Source organism: Lagenorhynchus albirostris, chromosome 1 (assembly GCF_949774975.1).
Source record: "Lagenorhynchus albirostris chromosome 1, mLagAlb1.1, whole genome shotgun sequence".
Lineage (NCBI taxonomy): Eukaryota > Metazoa > Chordata > Mammalia > Artiodactyla > Delphinidae > Lagenorhynchus > Lagenorhynchus albirostris.
The window spans coordinates 176,372,208-176,396,695 of NC_083095.1; the positions used below are offsets into that span (position 1 = coordinate 176,372,208).

Genomic DNA, 24,488 nt, shown 5'->3' on the forward strand with positions numbered 1-24,488 from the left:
CCTTTCTCTAGGGTAGATTAAAAGAATAAGGCAACCGTTTTGTTGCTATTGTTAAATAAACTATGCTAAATTGTTCTTGAAAGTGGGCAATTTCTATGGTACTAGCAATTTAAGAGTATTTATTACACTACATCTCTGTCAAGACTTGATATTAGAAAACTTCTACTTTTTGTTAAACTGATGGGGGAAAAAATGTATTGTTGCTGCTTTGCTTTCTATTTCCCTGATTACATATCAGATTGAGCATCTCCTAAAATGTTTATTGGCCATTTTTTGTCTCTTCCTTAAATATCTATCTATCTATCTATCTATCTATATATATATATATATATGTACTTTGCCTATTATTTGAAGGTTGTTTGCCTTTTTGTGGAATTATATATTCTTATTATCACTCTTTTCTTCTATATGCACACATATTTTCTCCCATCCACTGCTTATCTTTTAACTTTGATTCATTTCTGAAGATACTTTTAATTTCAATAGTCAAATGCCTTCCCTATACTTATGATTCTGTTTTTTGACATTTATGTCTGTAATAAACATTAAATTTAATTTTTTGCATGGAGTGAAGACTCTGTCATTATCTTCTAACCAAATGGATGCCTTTTGCCTTGCCAGTGCCCTAACTGGTCACTGAAATTCATTCAAGACTTTGAATTTGCCACCTTGGAATTATGATAATTCCACCTTTGACATAACATACCTACCTGTGATACATGTACCTGGGCTAAAGACAGTTTGAAAGGCAAGACAGCTTATTATCCTTCCTTCTGACTCTTCCGCCTCTTTAGAAAACACATCATGATAGATTTCTTAATAGGCCTGCTGTCCCCTCAGGACTACACATGATTCTGGTGATGGGCAATATTGTCACCGATGTTGACAACTTCATTCCCAAGATTAGTCACCAGATGTAAACACTCTCTTCACCAAAGAGGTACTATGCCTTGGAAAAAATACCCTGCAATCCAATCTCTACTTGTAATCCCAATATGGCCCATAATTGAAGAAAGAACTTTTCAAGGTTCTCTGAGTCTATGATTACTTGTCCATTTCCCACTATCCACAGACCAAACGGCTAGACAATGCATTGACCAGATCCTGAAAAAAAGGTATATCAGCTTTCCCCAAGGACTAGCATGATTGCCCTAACTTGTTACTGTATAATTCATCCATAATAACGAAATACAATCCTTTTTTCTAAATGTTATCCTATATTATGGTTTTCATCCCACCACATCTGCTTACCACTAAGCACCTCATAGGTAGACCCCACTCCTTTTTCTGGGAACCCCCTGACCCCACCCCTCTGAATTAGTATAATTCCTAAGAAAGCTTACATGACCATAAGCCTTCGATTAGAGCTGACTGGTCCAGAAATAGGCACCTGCCTCTGGCTGCACTGACAATTTTCTCACCAAGGACTTTTAGACTTGGGAAATTCAAATATTATCCCTCAGAGTAACTAAAACTGAAAGATTAGATTTAGGAATTGTCAGCAATCAGGGCCTCCCACCCATAGGCAAAAAGTTAAAAAAGAAAATAGAAGGAAGAAAGAGATCTGCAATAGGAGAAAATGAAGCTCTTGTACAGAGGGGGAAAAAGTGTCTTGATAGTGTTCAAGTTCTGGTTTATACTTGTTTCTGAAATTGAGCCATATTGCTGTTGTCTTCTTAATAAAATTCATCTTTTGCTCAGACCAATTTGAGTTGGGATTTTGTCCCAAGCACTCAGCCACATGACAGAAGTTCAATAAACACAAGATACTCTTAAAATGTTAGTGTAGTTTTAAGCTTCAATGACTTCAGAAGTATAAATGCTACAAACTTACCCCAAAAATAAACATTTGAAAGTTTAATTATTTCCATTCTTTAACACATTTAGTTTTGTGAATTTTAAATAAATTAATTTTTTTCAGTCTCTCTGACTGAATATGGAAAATGCTGACCCAAACAGAATTTAACCAAAAAAAATTTACTATTCAAAAATTTTTAAATAAGTACAAAAGAAATGTACATAATCAAATTTCGAAATGGTGTCTTTTGAACAGTTGTATCATTATAGTCTCCAAATTATTAATTCTTAAAACTGCACTAAGACTTTTGCCACAGCCTGTTAAAGGATATAACTGTAACAGGCTGTTAAATGGAGGCATCAACTAAGACTCTAAGCCCACTGCTTGTATCATGAGGAATATTATATTCCAATAAAGATGTGGAAAAAAATGCAAAAAAAAAAAAAAAACTAAGAAGAAAGAAAAAAAAGAGGGACTTCCCTGGTGGTGCAGTGGTTAAGAATCCGCTTGCCAATGCTCAAACACGGGTTTGAGCCCTGGTCCGGGAAGATCCCACATGCCACAGAGCAACTAACCCCGTGCACCACAACTACTGAGCCTGCGCTCTAGAGCCCACGAGCCACAACTGCTGAGCCCACGTGCCACAACTACTGAAGCCCACGTGCCTAGAGCCCGTGCTCCACAACAAGAGAAGCCACCGCAATGAGAAGCCTGTGCACTGCAAAGAAGAGTAGCTGCCGCTCACTGCAATTAGAGAAAGCCCGCGCACAGCAACAAAGACCCAATGCAGCCAAAAATAAATAAATAAATTTATTAAAAAAAAAAAAAGAGGAAGAAATGAGGTAGGTGACCATTACCACTGAAGAAAACAGTAGGCAGCCAAGGAAGGGAGAGTGCTAAAACCTTTCACCTACATGGATAATAAAAGGGTCAGGAAAGAAGATTTAGAAAGAGTACTTCTAAATATTCTTTACAGAGAGCTGTCTGGTGCCTTGAGACCTACTCAAATACTTAAGGGAAAGGTGGATATGATGGCCATTATTAGAGAGAGGCACCTTAAGGAGAATACTCAGAAAACTGGTTTATGTTATTTGAATTTATGCAGAAGGAAGGCAGTGACAGTCAAATAAGACCTTTCTTTTATACCTTACCTTTCTTCCCAAAAACATGGAGAATAGAAAATACAAATAGTTAGTGAGAAAGGAGGTAAGAAAAGAGAAAAGCCAACCACATCCCCTGGTAGGCTCTAGGGAAAGGGGAGAGAATCCTAACTTTGAATGAAAATGAAAATATTGACTAATATCTGACAGGGGATTTTAATTTCCAATTCAGGACAGTGCTTATAATTATATTTAAATTAATTACCTAAGAGTGATCAGAACACTCATGGTACTGCCCTAGTCTTTTCTAGGAGCAGAGGGAAAACTAGCCCCAGTAAGCAAATATAAATGAATATAAGGAGTCTGAAAAAAGTTCCTTTGTGATTTTATTCTACACGACATGCTTTTCAATATAACAATTGTGAAACTAATATAGCCACCTGTAAGAACTGCAGGTCATCCACAATGACTTTCAAGATGCTTCTCGACAAGCAAGCAATGTACTGAGCATATTCTGACCAGACAATTATACAAAGCTTATTCTGTGTATAAGACAATTCAAGTTGAGAATCCTCACCTTTATAGTAATCCATTCAGCTAATCCTTCCCACTGCTTTCTTTTACGCCCAGGAATTTTAAAACCAGTTATAACTAGTACCCATAGCCTAATATGAGGAGCTAGAATAAATAATAGTAATACATATGACTGCTTTAATACCCTGTTCCAATAGAAAGAATATTCATGGAAATCAGCCTCCTACTTTAAGAATGCCCCTAGAACATGCTAAAAGCTTTCATCTGACAAATTTGTGGAAGTTTTTACCCTACCCTTCTGATAGGGAGGACTCTAATGAGATAGAAGAGGGAAAAAGTAAAATAAGGCCTAACTTGATTACATACCAAGTACCTGACCACCAATTTATGTAAGCCGTTAAGTTCTTTAGTTCCATTTTCAACAGCTGCCCAGGATATCCTTTTCTTTACATTTTATGTTATATTCTTCTATTAAATCTTGATCCTTGGACTTGATAATTAAAAAATCTGATCATGTAAACTTTCTCAATTTTTCAATGCTAATCTAAAAAAAGTTCTTTGAAAATGCTGTGATGTGAGCTTGTCTGAATATGTTTTACTTTAATTTAAAACATTTATTTTAAAAAGAATTTTATGAGTTTACAAAGAACTATAAGTGAAACATCTATATGCAAACTACATTTTGTATGATTATCATATTTTTTACTGTTTTAAAACTGTAAAATACACATAAAATTTACCATATTAACTGTTTTTAAGTGTTCCGTTCAGTAGTGATAATTATATTCATATTGTTGTACAATCAATCTCCAGAACTCTTTTCATCTTGTAAAACGGAAACTCTATACACATTAAAAATAACTCCACATTCCTGATTCTTCCCAGACCCTGGCAACTACCATTCTACTTTCTGTCTCTATGAATTTGACCACTCTAAATGCCTCATATAAGTGAAATCATACAATTTTGTCTTTTTATGACTGGCTTATAATTAATCAGCATTAATATCCTCAAGATGCATCCATGTTGTACCATATGTCAGAATTTCTTTCCTTTTTAAGACTGAATACTATTCCATTGTATGTATATAACACATTTTCTTTATCCATTCATCCATCATTGGACACTTGGGCTGCTTCTACCTCTTTGCTACTATGAATAATGCTACAGTCAACATGGCTGTACAAATATCTCTTCAAGACCCTGATTTCAGTTTTGGGGGGTATATACCCAGGAATGGAATTGCTGGATTTCCATTCCATGATCCAAAAAATGGATCATATTTTTTGAGGAACTAACATACTATTTTCTGTTGTGGTTATACAATTTCACATTCTTTATGATTATAATTTTAACTTTTAAAATTATATATATCATAAAAATTAACAACACTAAATTTTTTATTAGTGGTTTTCTTTTCTTTTCTATGTTTCCAATTTATCTGAAATAAATATGCACTTTATTTATAATGATGAAAAGGAGTTATTTTAAAAGCTTACCTCTTTAATTTATTTGCCTGATTTTCAAATATTTTCAACATGGTATTCAATCGATTAGTCATTGTAGAAGTTTCTACTGTTTAAAAAAAAAAACAAACATTTAAAGGTATTATAAATGGCAGAAGTTATACCTGTATGCTGATACAACTCACTGCTATATGTGAGAACTAGATAAAGAGGAGGCAACAGAAATGTGCAACATATATAAAGGGGACCAAATAAATCAAGTATATCAAGAAACCAAGTAAACCAGAGGCCTTGCTTTGGGAGGGTCAGTACTCCCTAAATAGTCAAAGAGTATACTGGGAGAAGTCAGCTTTAGAAGAAAGAATCAAATTCAGAATTGCTTACAGGCAAGAGAGAGTAATTAAAAATGCTTGCATAGAAAGTAATATGGCACAATAAACAATATTTTAAAATTAATCTGATAATAGTATAGGACATAATTTTAAATTATGCCTTGTATACAGTAAAGGGCTACAAAGAACATTAACTATTATTCTTGTCACAATTTGAAATTACAGTTCGCAGGAGGGAGAAAAGGCCCTGCTATGGACGGAATATTTGTGTTCCCCCTAATTCGTATGTTAAAACCCTAATCTCCAATATGATGATATTTAGAGATGGGGGTCTTTGAGACCCCCATCATGAGAATGGAGCCACATAAGACACAAGAGAGCTCGCTTGCTCTCTCCCTGCTCTCTCTCCATTATTTGAGGACACAGCAAGAAGACAGCCATCTGCAATACAGGAAGAAGGCTCTCACCAGAACGTGACTATGCTAGAACCCTGATTTGAACTTCTCAGCCTCCAGAACTGTGAGAAATAAATTTCTGTCGTTTAATGCACTCAGTCTATGGCAATTTGTTATGCAGGCCCCTAAAACAGGCTCATCTCTACGATTCTACTAGTTTAGGAATTACAACTCAGTAACATAGAATGTATAGATGGGAACATTACACTTCCATTGCCAAATGCAACAGCTTGGGTCCAACTGCTTCTTCCTCAAGTTCTCATTATGAATAACTTTAAAACAGAAGAAAAGAGATCAGAGAACCCATGTCTTATTGAACTGTTCTAGTTAAGGCCCTTTCCTGAGCAGAGTGCCTCTGGTTAACAAAGTGGCTTCTTTCTGAAGAAGCCAAAATGGTAAAGGGAGATCCAGTTGTTTGCTGTGTATTGTGGAGGGAGGAGGACCTCTTTTCTCTATTATAATAAAGCTTCAGTATTTTATTAGTAAGTAAAAAATATTACTAATGCATGCATATTATTTATCAATGGACAGGTTTTTCCTCTTGGGAAAATATATGAGACAGTCAGCACCTAGAATGCATGTTATATAGAATGATTATAAAAATGGGATAAAATGTACATATAGTGTTTTTATCTTGTTTTATCATTTTAAATATCAAGGAAAATGTTTCTAAGCATTTTATATGAAATTATCTTATTCTTTCTAAAAGCTACACAGCACTCCATTGCTATGAATGTACTGTAATTCATTCAGCCAGTCCTAAAAATGCACGTTGTTACTATGTTTTTACTCTTACAAATATGTTAACAGTAGTACTGTTTATGGAAATAGAAATATAGAAATCATCTATATGAACATCAACAGAAGAACAGTAAATAAATTATGGCATAACCATAAAATGGAATACTATATGGCCATTAAGTCTCTTATACATTCATGCATTAATTTGCATTTCCCTGATACTAGTTAGGTCAAGCATCATTTCATATATTTTGGACATTTTTATTTCTTCTTCCGTAACATGCCTGTTCATATGTTTATCCATTTTTCTCCTGAGTTGTCTGCCTTTTTACTACTCATTTGTAGGGGCCAATTAATACTAGCATATAGTGTGTAATACAGTTAACAGTCTACTATTAATTATATACTTACTGATATTTTCTAATGTACAGAATTTTTATACTTAACCAAATCTATTGATTTTTTTGTTCTATAGTTTCTAGGCTTTGCTTCATTCTTTAAAAGTCCCAATATAAATAAATTCTCTTAATATTCATTTGTATTTTATAATCATGAGCTATATTATACATACCAAAACATAAATAAAAATATATTTATAGTTTAATGAATAATTACAAAGCAAACATCCACACAACCACCACTCAAGGTCAACAATTAGGCACCTGGGATTGCCAATATCCTAGAAGCTCTCTATGTGGCCCACCCCATTCATAACCCTTCCCCTCACCCTACAGGTGCCTACTATCCTTTTTTTCTCATCTTTGTATCTTTTCTACCCTTGTTAGTATCCTTAATGAACAGAGTTAAGTTTTCCTGGCTTTTAACTTATCATAAATGAAAATACTCTACATATTTAGGACTTCATTCAGTCAATAATATGTTTGTAAGATGAATGTTATCAGCAGCTAGATTTCAAACATATTCATTATGATATGCTTTTCCAATGTATGAATAGACCACAACTTATTTATCCATTCTACTCGTCACAGATATTTGAGATCTCCAATTTGGGGACTATTACAAACAAAACTGGTATGAAAACAGTCCAAGAGTTTAAGGACATGACATCACTAAGACAGCAGAGTAGGAGACCCTAGCCTCTGTCCCCCAACAAAGATCAACAGTTGACAGTTTAACAGATTAACAATCAACAGTTCCCAGTGAGCTGCTCCACTGAGGAGCCCAGCAGCTTTTACGGCTGAAGAAACCAATGGCCAGCACAGCCACTGCAGACCCCCGCAGAACACACCAGCTTTCACCCCACAGCTGCTGCCAGCTGCCTGAGTCCCTCCCTACTCCCCTGCCCCAACCACCACCATCACTGCAGCCCAGGAACCATGCCAGCAGCCAGCCCAAGCCTCCGTGGCTGAGTGAGTGTGAGACACCAGCCTAAACCTCTGTGGCTCATGTAGATCATCACGTGCTTACACAGGGCTAAGCCGCTCCAGCTGTACACCTGCATGCTCCCAGCCCAGCTCGTCACCAATCACCACTGCCCTATGCATACCCATCAGGAGACTGTGCAGCCACAGGAGAGCACACCAACAGCCAGATCCCCATAGCTGCTTGTGGGCCCAGATCAGGCCCTGTCTTCTGTCACCGACCTGCACCACTGTAGTCACTTGCAGCTAGCCCCTCCAACTGTGCACCTGCACACCCGTGGCCTATCACCAGCCTCCACTGCTGTATGCCTGTAGTGAGACCCAAAAGCCACAGTGGTGCACACGGACTACCAGGACTCCTGAGCTGCCCGTGTGCCCATAGTTGACTCCAGCCCTTGCTGCCTGTCCTGGCCCCCGCCACAATGTGTGTGTTTGCACCTGGCCACTGCCGCTACACAGGCACTTGCGGCTGGCCCTCACAACTGAGCGTGTGCATACCACCAGCTCTGGCCACTCCCACTGCCTGCCCTGGTTCCTTGCTGCTGTACCTGCAGACAATGCTGAGGACCCCAACAGCCTGTGAAGCCTCTGAAGACCCCCAAGACACATACCAAGGACCACACGGTTGTCAGTGCTATGGACTACAATGGCCTGAGCAAGTGCGTCACAATCCCCCCAGCCAATCCCACCACATGTCCCCACACCTGGCACCCACAGCACTACATGTGGGGTGATGGCGTACTTGGGCACTCCCCCACCTGTGGTTGGAAATCCTTCCTTACTGAAGTCACTCCATAGAGTCAGGAAGAGATGACTGCTTCTTCAAATGTGCAGGTGCCTACGCAAGGACACAGGGATCACAACAAATCCGGGAGACATGACTCCAACAAAGGAATACATTAAGCCTCCAGTAACTGGTCCCAAAGAAATGAAGATACAGGAAGCGCCCAACAAAGAATTCAAAATAATTGTTCTGAATATGCTCAGAGAGCTAGGAGATCACAAAAAAACAATTTAATGATATTAGGAAAATAATACAAGAACAACTGAGAAGTTCAACGAAGAGACAGAAAACATAAAAAAGAATCAAACAACTTTTCAAGCTGAAGAATAGAATGAAATATATATATATTTTAAAAAGTGAAACTACTTCATACTAAAAAGCTTCTGCACAGAAAAGGAAACTATCAACAAATTGACAAGGCAGCCTTCCGAATGGGAGAAAATATCTGCAAACCATATATCTGATAAGGGGTTAATATCCAAACTACATAAAGAACTCATAAAACTCCATAGCAAAAAAATAATAATCTGATTAAAAAATGAGCAGAGAACTTGAATAGACATTTTTCCAAAGAAAGGATACAAATAGCCAACAGGTACGTGAAAAGGTACTCAGCTACACAGATCATCAGAGAAATGCAAATGAAAACCCAATGAGATATCACCTCATACCTGTTAGAACGGCTACTATCTAACAGACAAGAGATAACAAATGGTGATGAGGATGTGGAGAAGGGGGAACCCTGATGCACCACTGGTGGGGATGTGAACTGGTACTGCCACTATGGAAAACAGTATGGAGGTTCCTTGAAAAATTAAAAATAAAACTACTATATGATCCAGCAATCTCACTTCTGGGTATGTATCCAAAGAAGATGAAATCACTATCTCAAAGCAACATCTGCTCTCCTGTGTCCATTGCAGCATTTTTTTGGCCACACTGCATGGCTTGTGGGATCCTAGTTTCTCAACCAGGGATTGAACCCAGGCCATGAGTCCTAACCACTGGACCACCAAGGAACTCTGACTGCAGCATTATTTATAATAGCAAAGACATGGAAACAACCCAAATGTCCACAGACAAGTGAATGGATAAATACACACACACACACACACACACACACACACACACACACACACACACACACACACACATACACACACACACGGTGGAATATTATTCAGCCATTAAAGAGGAAGTCTTGCCATTTGCAACAACATGGATGGACCTTGAGGGAATTATGCTTAGTTAAATAAGTCAGACAGAGAAAGACAAATACTGTATAATTTCCTTATATGTAGACTCTAAAAACACTGAAATGACAGAAACAGAGAGCATAATGGTGATTGCCAGTAGCTGTGGGGTGGAGAAAATTGGGAAATATTGGTCAAAGAGTACTTTCAGTTATAAGATGATTAAGTTCCAGGGACCTAAGGTCACAGCATGGTGACTACAGTTAATACTGTATTGTATACTTGAAAGCTGCTATGGGAGCAGAGCTTTAATATTCTCTCCATAACAATGCCAACAACAAAATGGTAATTATGTTAGATAAAGGGTATGTAAAAAACCTTATTTTGGTAAGCACTTCACAATATATATGTGTATCAAATTGTTATGATAAACACCTTAAACTTGTACAATGTTGTATGTGAATAATATCTCAGTAAAGCTGTTAAAAAGAAAAAGAGTTTAAAGGTATGCACATCCACAACTTAATTAGATAAAGAAAAGCTATTTTTCAAAGTGATTGTGCCGATGTATACTCACTCACAGTTACATATCCTTGTCAACACTTACTGTTGTCAGACTTTTTTTTTCTGGCCACACCACACAGCCTGAGGGATCTTAGTTCCCTGACCAGGGATTGAACCTGTGGCCTCAGCAGTGAAAGCATGCAGTCCTACCCACTGGACCATCCGGGAATTCCCATTCTGGTACTGATTTTTAATTTAATTGTTTTGGGGTCTGAAGGCAGACATTATATGATTTCTATTTTTTAATTTGTTAAGGTGTATTTTATAGCCTGGAATATGATCTATTTTGGTGTATGTACCATGTGAGCTTGAGAATAATGTATATTCTGTTCTTGTTGCATGAAGTAGTCTATAGAGGTCTATTTTATCCAGCTGAATGATGGTGTTGTTGAGTTCACTAAGTCCTTACCAATTTTCTGCCTGCTGCATCTGTCTACTTCTGATAGAATGGTGTTGAAGTCTCCAGTTATAATAGTGGGTTCATATATATCTCCTTGCAGTCGATCAGTTTTTGCCTCACTTATTTTGACACTCTGTTGTTAGGCACATACACATTGAAGACTACTGTGTCTTGTTGCAGAACTGACTCATTTAGCATTAAACACCCCTATTTATTCTTAATAAATTTTTTTTGCTCCAAAGTCTGCTCTGTTCAAATTAATATAGGTACTCCTGCTTTCTTTTGGTAAATGTTACCATTATCTTTATTATTATTTATTATTAACTTTATATTTAAAGTTGCAGACAATATATAGTTAGGTCCCAGGAAAAAAAAAATCAGTACCAGAAAGACAACATGAAAATATTTTGGAGATTAGGTAACATACTACTAAATAGCGCATATGACAAAGAAGTCTCAGAGAAACTAAAATATATTTTGAACTAAATTAAAATGAAAATGTAACATCAAATTTTGTGAAATGCAGTAAAAGGGAAATTTATAGCATTTAATGAATACATCACAACAGAAGGAAGATCTTAAATCAATAATCTAAGCTTCTGCCTTCGGAAACTAGGAAAAAAAGACCAAATTAAATCTGAAGTAAGCAGAAGAAAAGAAATAAAAATAAGAGCAGATATCAATGAAAACAGGAAATTACAGAAAATCAATTAAACCAAAAGCTGATTCTTTGAAAAAAATCAAGAAAATGAGTAAGCTAACTAAGAAAAAAGAGATATGACACAAATTACTAACATCAGAAACGAAAGAGGGGACATCACAACAGATCCCATGGACATCAAAAAATAATAAAAAAGATTATGAAAAACTTATGCCAACAAATTTGATAATTTAGATGAAAGGGACCAATTCCTTGAAAGACACAATTTACCAAAACTCACACAAGGAGAAAAAGATATTCTTAATAGAATAGATATCTTATATAAACTGGATCAATAATTTGATATCCTTACAAAACAGAAAGCACCAGGATCAGATAACTGCACTGGCAAATTCTACCAAACCTATAGGAAAAACTATACCAGTTATCTACAATCTATTTCAGATGACAGAAGCAGAAAAACATTTCCTAACTCATTTTATGAGGCCAGTATTACTCTAATACTAAAACAAGACAAAGACATTACCAAACAAGGATAACCACGCACCAATATCTCTCATGAACACAGATGCAAAAACCCCAACAAAATATTAGCAAATTTAATCTGACAAGGTATGGGACAAATTATACACCACAACCAAGTGAAATTTATCCCAACTATACAAGGCTGGGTCAATATTTGAAAATCAGCTAATATACCTATCATATCAATAGTCCATATGATCATTTCAAAAGATACAGAAAAAGCATATGACAAAATCTAATACCCATTCATGAAACTCTTTGCAAACTAGAAACAGAATAAAACATCCTCAACTTGATAAAGAAAATCAAACAAAATACCTACAGCTAACACCATACTTTTTTAACATTTTTTATATTGGAGTATAGTTGATTTACAATGTTGCATTAGTTTCAGGTATACAGCAAAGTGATTTAGTTATACATATACCTATTATTTTTCAGATTTTTTTCCATAAAGGTTATTACAGAGTATTGAGTAGAGTTCACTGTGCTGTACACTAGGTCCTTGTTGATTATATTATATATAGTAGTGTATATATATTAATCCCAACCTCCTAATTTATCCCTCCCCCCACCTTTTCTCTTTGGTAACCATAAGTTTGTTTTCTAAGTCTGTGACCTACAGCTAACACCATACTTAATGGTAAGATACTAAATGCTTTCCCCCTAGATCAGGAATAAGACAAGGATGTTCCTTCTCACCACTCCTACTCAACATCATGCTAGAAGTCCTAGCTAATGCAATACAAGAAAAGAAAAGAAAAAGTATAAAGTTTGAGAAGGAAGAAGTAAAGTTGTCTTTTTTCACAGATGGCATGACTGCCTGTATAAAAACGGTGATTCCCAAAGAATCACCAAAAATCTGCAATGAGTAAGTGATTACAGAAAGATTACAGCATACAAGAGTAATATACAGAAGTAAATTGCAATTCCTTTCTTATATACCAACAATAAACAAGTAGAATTTGAAATTATAAACACACCATTTACATTAGTACCAAAAAACTCAATACTTAGGTATTAATCTAAATAAATATGTGCAGGATATATATTAAGAAAAAAACTATCTCATGAAAAAAATCAAAGAAGATACACATAAATGGAGAGATATTCCATATCCATGGATAGGAAGACTCATTACTGTTAAGACATCAGTTCTCATCAATTTGATCTGTAGATTCAATGCAATCCCAATCAAAAACCCAGCAAGCAAAAAAAAAAAAAAAAGGGAGTGGACTTGCCTGACGGACCGTGGTTAAGACTCCAGGCTTCCACTGCAGGGGGTGCAGGTTCGATCCCTGGTTGGGGAACTAAGATCCCCTATGCCACACAGCATGGAAAAACAACAACAACAACAACAACAAAAACCCAGCAAGTGATTTTGAGTGTATCAACAAATTGATTCTAAACTTTAAATGAAAAGGCAACAGATCCAAAGAATAGAATACAATACTGAAGAACAAAGTTGGAGGAGTGACACTATCCAACTTCAAAAACTTACTATAAAGTTACAGTAATCAGGGGCTTCCCTGGTGGCGCAGTGGTTGAGAATCTGCCTGCTAATGCAGGGGACACGGGTTCGAGCCCTGGTCTGGGAGGATCCCACATGCCGCGGAGCAACTAGGCCCGTGAGCCACAACTACTGAGCCTGTGCGTCTGGAGCCTGTGCTTCGCAACAAGAGAGGCCGCGATAGTGAGAGGCCCATGCACTGCGATGAAGAGTGGCCCCCGCTTGCCACAACTAGAGAAAGCCCTCTCACAGAAACAAAGACCCAACAGAGCAAAAATAAATTAATTAATTAAAAAACTCCTACCCCCAACATCTTCAAAAAAAAAAAAAAGAAAGAAAACCACAGCTTTAAAAATAAAAAAAGTTACAGTAATCAAGACAGTATGGTATTGGCAAAGAACAGAAAAACAGATCAATGGAACATAACAGAGATCCCAGAAATAGGCCCACACAAATACAGTCAACTGATTTTTGGCAAAGAAACAAAGGCAATTTAATGGAGAAAGGTTAGTCTTTTTAACAAATAGTGCTAGAAAAACTGTACATTCACATGCAAGAAAAATTAATTTAGACACAGACTCAATTCAAAATGGATCATAGATTTAAATATAAGAGGCAAAACTATGTAATTTCTAGAAAATAACATAGGAAAAAGTCCAGGTTACATTGGGTTTGAAGATGACTTTTAGGCACAACAACAAAAGCACAATCCACGAAAGAAAAGTTCAACTTCATTAAAATTCAAAACTTCTGCTCTGCAAAAGACACCGTTAAGAGAATGAAAATATAAACCACAGACTGAGAAAAACATCTTTGCAAAACACATATCTGATGAAGAACTTGTGTCAAAGATATACAAAAAACTTTTAAAACTCAACAATAAGGAAGTAAATGATCCCCCCATTTAAAAATAGGTAAAAGATCTGAACAAATACCTCACCAAAGATATACAGATGGCAAATAAACATATGAGAGGAAGCTCAACATTATATATCATTAGGGAATCACAAATTAAAACAATGAGATAAAATTTAATTTAAAAAATGATATAACACTATGCACCTTTTAGAATGTCTTAAATCCAAAATTCTGACATCAAATGCTGACAAAGATGTAGAGCACCAGAAATTCTCATGCTCGTTTCTAGTAAAAATGCAAAATGATACAGTCCCTGTGAAGGACAGCTTGGCAATTACTTACAAAACTAAACATACTTTTACTATATGATCTAGCAATTGTACTCCTTAGTATCTACCCAAATGAACTGAAAAACTTCTGTCTGTAGAAACACCTTTGTTTATAGTAGCTTTATTCATAATTGCAAAAACTTCGAAGCAACATAGATGTCTTTCAACAGATGAATAGATAAACTATGGTACATCCATATAACAGATTACTATTCAACAATAAAAATAAATGAGCTATAAAAGCATAAAAAGACATGGAGAGACATTAAATGCGTATTGCTAAGTAAAAGAAAGACTGCATAATTTCAAATATATGATATTCTCGAAAAGGCAATATTCTAGAGACAACAAAAAGATTAGTGGTTACCAGGGATTCAGTGGATGGAGGGAGAGATGAATAGGGAGAACATGGGATTTTCAGGGCAGTGAAACTATTCTGTATGATACTGTAATGGTGAATACATGACATTATGCATTTGTCACAATCCATAGAACTGTATGACACAAAGATTGAACCCAATGTAAACTATGGACTTTAGTTAATAATAATGTATAAATACTGGTTTATCAGTTTTAACCAATGTACCACGCTAATGCAAAATTTAATAACAGAGGAAATTTTGTGTGAGGAGTGGGGTGGAAAATGGGTATGTGGAAACTCTGTACGTTCTGCTCAATTTTTCTATAAACCTAAAACTTCTCTAAAACAAGAGTTCATTAATTATGAAATGAAGCAACATCAAGATTAAATGATAGTACAAAAAACAGAATGAAATTCAAAGGTAGCTTTTGTCTTATTGATTAGGCTATGGAATCTAATAGAATTTAGGGAATGAGAAGGGAAGAACAGAATAAATTTCACTGGAGAAGATGAAAAAGGGTACTTTTAAGAGAAAAAGAGTATACAAGTGAACAGGCAGTACTGAGAAAGAGTAGACATATACCAGTGGAGCCCAGGGACTGAGACAGCTGCCATGGGAAAAGAAACTGAGGAATTTGCAAAAGGGTTTTCTCCACATTGTACAATGTAACCCTGTCCTCTGCTTCCCTTAAAAAATATGAGTAAAATTTCTACTATTATACTTTATTATTTTAGAACTTGGTTTTGTGATTGGACAATGTGTTCCACTGGCCTACAAGTGGGCACAGAGACTTCTGTTTTTGTCCATGATGGCTCATCAGGGACCAGAGTTACCTTTTCACTTTAAACCAATTAAAAACTGGACAAAATATATAAAACAGCAATATTCAGACACTGGAAAACAGAAGGTGCAATGCAGTAATTCCTCACAGAAGGAAAACAAAGAATGGCTCTATGATGACCCCAGCTTACTGCCTGAAGTTTCCAGGCCACAGCATAAGGAAGGGAAACCCAGACAAAGTTTACTGGTTTCCATGAGTTCAGAGACAAAGTTTAGAGCCTGGGGAGGCCAAAGCAGCTAGAATTCACAGGGCACAGTATTAGACGGAAGACAGCTGCACAGATTGAGGGAGACAGAGATGCACACATGTGCAGAGGGTTCCCCTTGATGCAGAGAGAGGCTTTTACTATCTACTCCAAAGCTCTAGACACCTTTCTACCCCACCTAGTCAGGCAGGGCTGCCTCAGATCAGAAGCCTCTATAGGTTTTGGGAGTAATGTAGAATGTATAGCTACCCTTCATTTAAACATGGCAACGTTAGGGTTTAAAGCTGAATTTGAAAGAGGGAAGGATTTCCATCAACTTTTTTCAACCAAATCTTATTTTCTACTTCTAAAAATATATTCCACAGTATACATTATATGATTGTTTCAAAATTCTCTCCAGTATTAAGACATAAGCAAGGCAGTTTCTCCTTTCTGTTGACAAGTAGTCAGAAGTTTGAATTCTAGAAGTTCGAGTTCTAGCAGCTCTTTATATTCACGAACTGATAGGTACTCAGCTGCAGTCAAACCACCAGTATATATGAGATAATCTATAATTCATAGTAACAAGACGTGCAAATGACCTCTTAAATTTATCACTCCTCCACCTCAAAGGCCTACCACCTCTGAAACATTTTTGTAGCATATTCTCATCACAATAAAAAATCCTCCATTTCTAGTAATAACATGTTACTCTTTAAAAATGAGTCTGTTTTTGGTAGCAAGTAGCTAACTAGGAATTTCAGTATTTGCTTGATCGCCAGCTCAACTGTATGGCTCCAAACTCCAGGGAATTTATGTTGTAACTTCATAATTATTACTTTAAATTATAGAAAATTATAGAAATTAATACACTCAACAGAAGTTATTAATACAAAGATGCTTAATGAGTGGAAACTTACGTGGCTCAGTCGCAGAAACACCTGTAATTTCTTCAGTTGAGTGTGTTTTTATGAATTCTGAAATAACAGGGAATTTGTCATGAGTTTCAATATGAATTATATTTATTAACTGAGTTTAAATTTTATAGTTTTTATTTTAATAACTCATTCAAGAGAACAAAAATTTTAAGAAAAACAACTGAGCTGTCTACAACTGTAGACCTTCCCAATCAGGCAACAAAGTGTAACATCTAAAAAAATGTGTGTAACAACTGAGTGATATGAACTCATCATTTTCTCAACAAAACTTGTTTTTCCTCTTATATTCTCCTAGCTAATGTTACCATCATCTAATCTCCCTTCCTTTCATATCCAATCACCATGTTTTGCCAATTTTATCCAGTAAATATTTCTCAAATATTCCCCTTTTCCTCTCTTTATTTGTGCTCTAATATAGGCACTTATCACACATTTAAGGTACAGCAGTAACTTCCACCTCCTACTCTCAATCTCCAAATCTAGCTTCTTAATGTGGCCAGAATAATCTCTCTAAAGTAAAATTCAACATGTCACTTCCCTAGAAATAATCTTCAATGATTCCCTATTATATATGGGGGAAAAAAGAAAGTATTCCTAAAGCATTTAATCCCTCTGCCTAGGCTCTTTCTTATCTTACCCCTACCTATTACTTCACACTTTATAACCATTCCAGTGGTATTTCCCTATTTATACTGTTTCTCATGCTATACCCTCTTCTTAGAGTACCAAATATCTCCCATCTTCACTTGACAAAGTCCTATTCATCCTTCAAGGTTGCATAAAACCTAAATAACTCCCTCAGGTTGAACAAGCTGGCTTTCTATGGACTCACTGCAAATTACACATACCTTTATCATGCATTACACTATATTAAAATGATACATAATGTGCTTGTATCCTTACTATGTTGTGGATTTTGAGGGTAATAACCAAGTGTTATTCATTTTATACACTCCCAGAATCTGGAACATAATAAGAACTTTTATTGAAAATATCAACTGCTATTGAATATCTTTGAATTTATCATTGTATAATTTTTATGGCTATAAATTTTTAAACTTTAAGTCTCAAAATGTTGGTGCATTTAGGAAACCCTATAAAGGCTGGACTTGTATAAAATATTATCACCTTCAATTTTCTGCAGTACAGTTTCATAAGTTTGCACTTCTTCTGGTGGAATTTCACTATCCCTGTTAAGATTTCAATAAATAAAACATACTTATTTATTATCGAAGATTAAGCATTTAAATTACACTTAAGAACTAGAATATATGCTCTCTAGACATATGCAGTTTGTAAAATAAAATTTAACATGTTCTTTAACCTTTATTCACAGACATTAAGGTAAATTATCTAGTAGCAAGAAAACAAGTAAAAAAGTCAAACTATGTAATTCTATGAATTCTGTGTATTCCATGAACATAATTAGGTATACCAACAACAACATAAACAAAAATAATAAAACTGTATTTGGTAGAACCATGAGATTTCTTTTTACCAATATATTATTAATGGTGTAATCAATTGTTAAGAGCACAAGTTTTAGAGTCAAATTGCTTGGCTCAAAACCTGCTGTAAATTACCCACTTACTAAATATGTGGCCTTGGGTAAGTCACTTAACCTGAGCCTCAGTTTCTTCATCTATCAAAATTGGGGTATTAGAGTACTTATTTCATAAAGTATTATAGTTGTAAGGACCAAAGAACACATGTAAAGTTACTAGGAAAATACCTAGCACATATCAGACATGTAAATTTCAGGTATTAATATTAATATATGGCCTGAAATTAATTTCACGCCTCACAATAGATAGCTCAGGTTAATATATCTGAACCTCTGAACCAAGGCTCTATTATGCAGCTCCCACTGAAGCCAACTCAAGTATCACTGCCTTCATTCCTTTAAGTCTAGTCATTGACAGATGGAGAGATGAATAAAGTAACTGCATAATAAATAGTAGCCCATCCTAATTATGGGTACTTTCTATTTTAACACTGTAAAATAAAAGGGTTTTGTGTATGTTTAATGCAAAAAAAAGGTTGTTTATAAATGTAAAGTTTTACTTGGATAAGTTAGTATACTAGATATGGTTAGGGATAGGGGAACAAATGACTTGGAGTTGATTTAATTCAGGTATTCATAAAAATTACTCACATTTATTTACTGTTTATTACATGTGATAGGAAATATGTAGATGTGCATGACTGGTTCTGATCTTGAGGAAGTGACAGTCTTGACAGGAAAACTTACACATGAATGATTAAATTAATAGCTTATTAAGTTAAATTGGTAACTAATTATTAATTCATAATAAAATTATTAGGTATATTATTTGATGCCAAACAATAGGGGACAAGAAAGAAGTAACAAAGGAAGAGATCACTGTAGGACGGGTTTCTCAACCCCGGCACTACCAACATTTTAGACTGGATAATTCTTTGTTGTGGGAGACTGTCCTGTGCATTTTACAATGCAGCATCTCTGACCTCTACCTAGTGCCAGTAGCATTCTCCCACTCCTAGTTGTGACAACCAAAATGTCTACATACAAGTGTCCTCTGGGGCACAAAGTATCCCCCATTTGAGAATCAATGCTATAAGGGAAGAGCTCTACCATGGCACTCTATCAACATTACACAGATCCACAAAGGCTTGACAGCAGTCAGACCCAAATCATAGTAGAATGCCCTGAAATTTCTGCTGCAGAAAGAGAAGATAAGCCTGGTGAAGAGTCTCCATGAGGCAGTTTTCCATTCCTGTCTTGTGGAAGACTAACACAAGCTCACTTCTCATCTGTCTCCCTAATTTCAGTTGAGCACAGAGCTTTCTACCCCTCTCTTCTTTACAGCCCAGTTGAAGCCCTCTGTTAAGACTATAAAGCTGCATACAGCAGAAACTAACACAACATTGTAAATCAACTCTACTCCAATAAAAAATAATTTAAAATAACTATAAAGCTGCATGGATGTAGTTTACATTTTGCTCCTTCATGGCAGAGCAACAAATCGCTTGTGTGGCCTGTCATCTGGTCCCTGCTGCTCTGTGTCGTCCTGTGGAACTAGGAACACAGGGAGCTGACACCATGCTGACCTTGTTCTTGCTGTCTGTATAAGTAATTCAACACCATTTGTGCCCACTATCTCCGTACCAGCCTAATATTTGGAAGTATGACAAGCCAATCTCATAGCTGCCACTGTGCTGCCACTTTGGGGCTGCCTGACTGCTTGCCAATAATGTAAACAAAAGCATGTTTAAAAAATAGTTTTTAAGATACAACAATGAAAGGGGTAGAAAGTACCAAAGAAGTTTAGCGGAATGAACTGGAAAGAACTGGGCAGATTATGAAGTTTATAAAGATTATAACTCAGATCTACTAAGTGAGACATCTCAAAATATGAATTCTGTTCAGGCTGACTTCTTGCTAAGGGAGAAAAGGTCTGATACTCATACAGATATTCATATACTGGTATGACAGTAACACTGAAATTCTCCTGATCCAATCGGTAAATAGCTCTGCCTCATGGTAAATGGGTAAATAGCCAATCAAGTGTCTGCCAACTGCCCTCACCCCTTGACCTTCCCAGGATCCAGCACCTAAAGGAGTAATCTTCAGCACAACAAATGGTATACAGAACCCTGCTTCACTGCTAATATTTATTCTAATAAGTTGGTGCCCATATTATCCTGGTTCTTCATATTTTTAGTATTACCACCAAGAACAAGACAGTATATGCCTGAAGAATATAAATTACATACACACACACATGCACACCATTTTTTTTCTAGTATCAAAAAAACGTTAAAAAGGAAACTTTAAAAAGGACTGGAGGGCTTTCCTGGTGGTGCAGTGGTTGAGAGTCTGCCTGCCGATGCAGGGGACACGGGTTTGTGCCCCGGTCCGGGAAGATCCCACATGCCGCGGAGCGGCTGGGCCCGTGAGCCATGGCCGCTGAGCCTGCGCGTCCGAAGGCTGTGCTCCGCAACGGGAGAGACCACAACAGTGAGAGGCCCGCGTACCGCAAAAAAAAAAAAAAAAAAAAGGACCGGAAATAAAAGCAGAGTAGAACTGTCAAATAAAGAAGGGAATAGACTAAGAAGGGCTGGCAGCAAAGCAATGGATAAAAACTACAGCAAACCAAGGAAATAAAGCTATACTAAAGATTCCTGTTAAACTAAGTAAAATAAAATTATACATTTTCCTAAAATATCTGATACCATAGTAAAATAGTTTCTTGCACTCTATATGGCTGGCTAAGGGTGATTTTATGAATGATTCATTACAACAGACAGGATATTAGAAATAACTGGGTAACTAAATTGGTTGAACAGAGACAACAGTATTAAAGAGACATCTTACTCCAAATGCATGATTTCAAGTAGGCCTTCAATATCACCAGGTAATCAAAAGATATGTCCCTGTCCATTCACTCTTCCATTTAGTGACTATTACAAATCCTCATCTCTCTTCTCAAAACTCCTATCCTATCCTCACTCTCACCTGATAACCTTTCTTTCTACTTCCCTTAGAAGACTAAACCAACCAAAAGAACTTCCACAGGCTTCTACACCACATCTACCCTATATCAGCATCTGTACCCTGATACTTTGCCTTCCTACCTGGTTTCATACATAATTATTCAAGCCCCTATTTCATCTCCACTCACATATTCAAGGATACTGCCCCAGCAATTCCTCTTTGACTCTTTATATCATAAATCTTTTCCTGTCTAATGGGTCATTCCTATTAGCATACAAACATTCTGTTATTTTTCCTAATTTATAAGAGCCTTATTTTGTCCCCACTTCCCTCCAGCTACTATGCTATTCTTTTCCCCCTTTTGCAGCAAAACCACTCCAAAGCATTGTCTATGGCTACTGTCCCCAACTGCCCTCTGTCCAGAGATTTCTCATAACAACTGCTCTTCTCAAGGTCAACAAATGACATCCTTTCTAAATCCACTGGTCAGTTCTTAGTCCTAATCTTCTTGACTGACCCACAGCATCTGACATCATTGACAGTCCCTTTGCATAGTCTTCCTTCTTCATTTATCTTACAGGACAGCACATTTACTGGTTTTCTTTCTGCCTCACTAGGTCACTCCTCATTCCCCTTTGCTAGCCCCTCCTTTTGTCCCAGACTTCTTAATGTTGGAAGGGCCCCAGGGATCAGTCCCTGGTCCTCTCTTCTCAATTTACACTCACTCCCTTCACTATATATCTACCCTTAAGTTCCATCCATATGTAAACGGCATCCCAATTCCTATTTTCAACTCACACCTCTCTCCCGAACACCAAAACATATATGTAATGGCTCCCTCAAATATGCCTAACAACATTTCTGGCAACTCAGAATTTCCAGTATCTTCAAACCAGAACCCCTGATCTGCCTCCTCAAAACTTGCTTCACCTACAGCCTACCCCAGTGAAGGTAGTATCAATTCCATCCTTCTGGATGCTCAAGCCAAAAGTCTTGAACTCATTCTTGGCTATTTTTCCTCTCACACACAATATCCAATCCATCAGGAGAGTTTACTGACTCCACCTTCAAAGTATGTCCAGAATCTCGGGGCTTCCCTGGTGGCGCAGTGGTTGAGAGTCCGCTTGCCGATGCAGGGGACACGGGTTCGTGCCCCGGTCCGGGAGGATCCTGCATGCTGCGGAGCGGCTGGGCCCATGGGCCATGGCCACTGAGCCTGTGCGTCTGGAGCCTGTGCTCCGCAACGGGAGAGGCCGCAACAGTGAGAGGCCAGCGTACCGCAAAAAAAAAAAAAAAAAAGTATGTCCAGAATCTCAAAGCTCACCAACTCCACCACAACCACTACCCTGATCTGAACCACCATCATCTCTTCCATGGATTACTGCAAAAGTCTCCCAACTAGACTCCCCATTTCTACTCCTGACCCTGTATAGTCAATTTTCAACACAGCGGTCAGAATGGTCCTTTTGAAACATATGTCAGATCATGTTACGCTCTGCTCAAAACCTTCCCCAATGATAATCAGAATAAAACCCATTTTTTTTTAAGAAGACCTAAAGAGTCTTCCATTTATTTCCTGTCAGGACCTTTTCAAGTTTGGAATAGTTTGAGATCAGGAACAAGACAAGGATGCTTAATCTAGCCTCTTTTATTCAACATAATATTGGACATTCTAGCCACAGGAATCAGACAGCAATCAGAAATAAAAGGAATCCAAACTGCAAAGGAAGACTTAAAACTGTCACTGACTGCAGATGATATGATACTATACATAGAAAACTCTAAAGACTCCACCAAGAAACTATTAGGACTAATAATTCAGTAAAGTTGCAAAATACAAAATTAATATACAGATATCTGTTGCATTTCTATGCACTAATAAAGCTCTATCAGAAAGAGAACTTAAGAAAACAATCCCATTTGCAATTGCATCAAAACTAATGAAATACCTAGGAACAAATTTAACTAAGGAGGTGAAAGACCTGTACTATGAAAACTAAGAAAGTGATGAAAGAAATTTAAGATGACACAAATAAATGGAAAGATATACTATTCTCATAGATTGGAAGAATTAATGTTGCTAATGTGCCCATAATAATCTAAAGCAATCTATGGATTCACTGCAGTTCCTATCGAGGTACCAATGGCATTTTTCACAGAACAAATAATTCTAAAGTTTTTATGGAAACACAAAAAAACCAAAGAACCAAAGCAATCTTGAGAAAGCTAGCAGTATCACGCTCAGTGATTTCAAACTATGCTACAAAGCTATAGTAATCAAAACAGTATGGTACTGGCACAAAAAGAGACACATAGATCAATGGAACAGAATAGAAAGTCCAGAAATGAACCCATGCTTATATGGTCAATTTTCTACAACAAAGGATGCAAGAATATACAATGGGGAAGAGACAGTCTCTTCAATAAATGGTGTTGGAAAAACTGGACAGCTACATGAAAAAGAATGAAACTAGACCTCTTTCTTACACCATATACAAAAATAAACTCAAAATGGATTAAAGACTTAAATATAAACCCTGAAATCATAAACATGCTAGAAGAAACACAGGCAGTAAACTCTTTGACACTGGTCTTAGTAATATTTTTTTGGATCTCTGTCCCCAGACAAAGGCAACAAAAGCAAAAATAAACGTGTGGAATTATATCAAACTAAAAAAAAAAAAAAGCTTTGCAAAACAAAACAAAAAGGCAACCTAATGAATGGGATAAGACATTCACAAATGATATATCTAGTAAGAGGCTAAAATTCAAAATATACAAACTCATACAATAGCAAAAAAACAATTCAATTAAAAATGGGCAGAGGACCTGAATAAATACTCTTTCAAAGAAGACATGCAGATGTCCAACAGGCACATGAAAAGAGGCTCAACACTGCTAATCATCAGGGAAATGCAAATCAAAAACCACAGTGAGAAGTCACCTCCCAACTGTCAGAATGGTTATCATCCAAAAGACCAAAAAAATAACTGTGGGCAAGGATGTGCAGAAAAGGGAACCTTCATGCACTGTTGATAGAAATGCAAACTGATG

General features: G+C 36.6%; 1 protein-coding gene across 1 annotated transcript in view; it reads right to left on the bottom strand.

The window, feature by feature from the left end:
- Window positions 1-24,488, bottom strand: part of CCDC7 (coiled-coil domain containing 7) — a 291,607-nt gene that overhangs the window by 232,024 nt on the left and 35,095 nt on the right. Inside the window, exons 7-9 of the mRNA XM_060161178.1 lie at window positions 18,086-18,147; window positions 16,940-16,996; window positions 4,932-5,007 (exon numbers count right to left, since the gene is read on the bottom strand). Coding sequence (XP_060017161.1) covers window positions 4,932-5,007; window positions 16,940-16,996; window positions 18,086-18,147 — 195 coding nt within the window. The remainder of the gene's footprint in view (window positions 1-4,931; window positions 5,008-16,939; window positions 16,997-18,085; window positions 18,148-24,488) is intronic.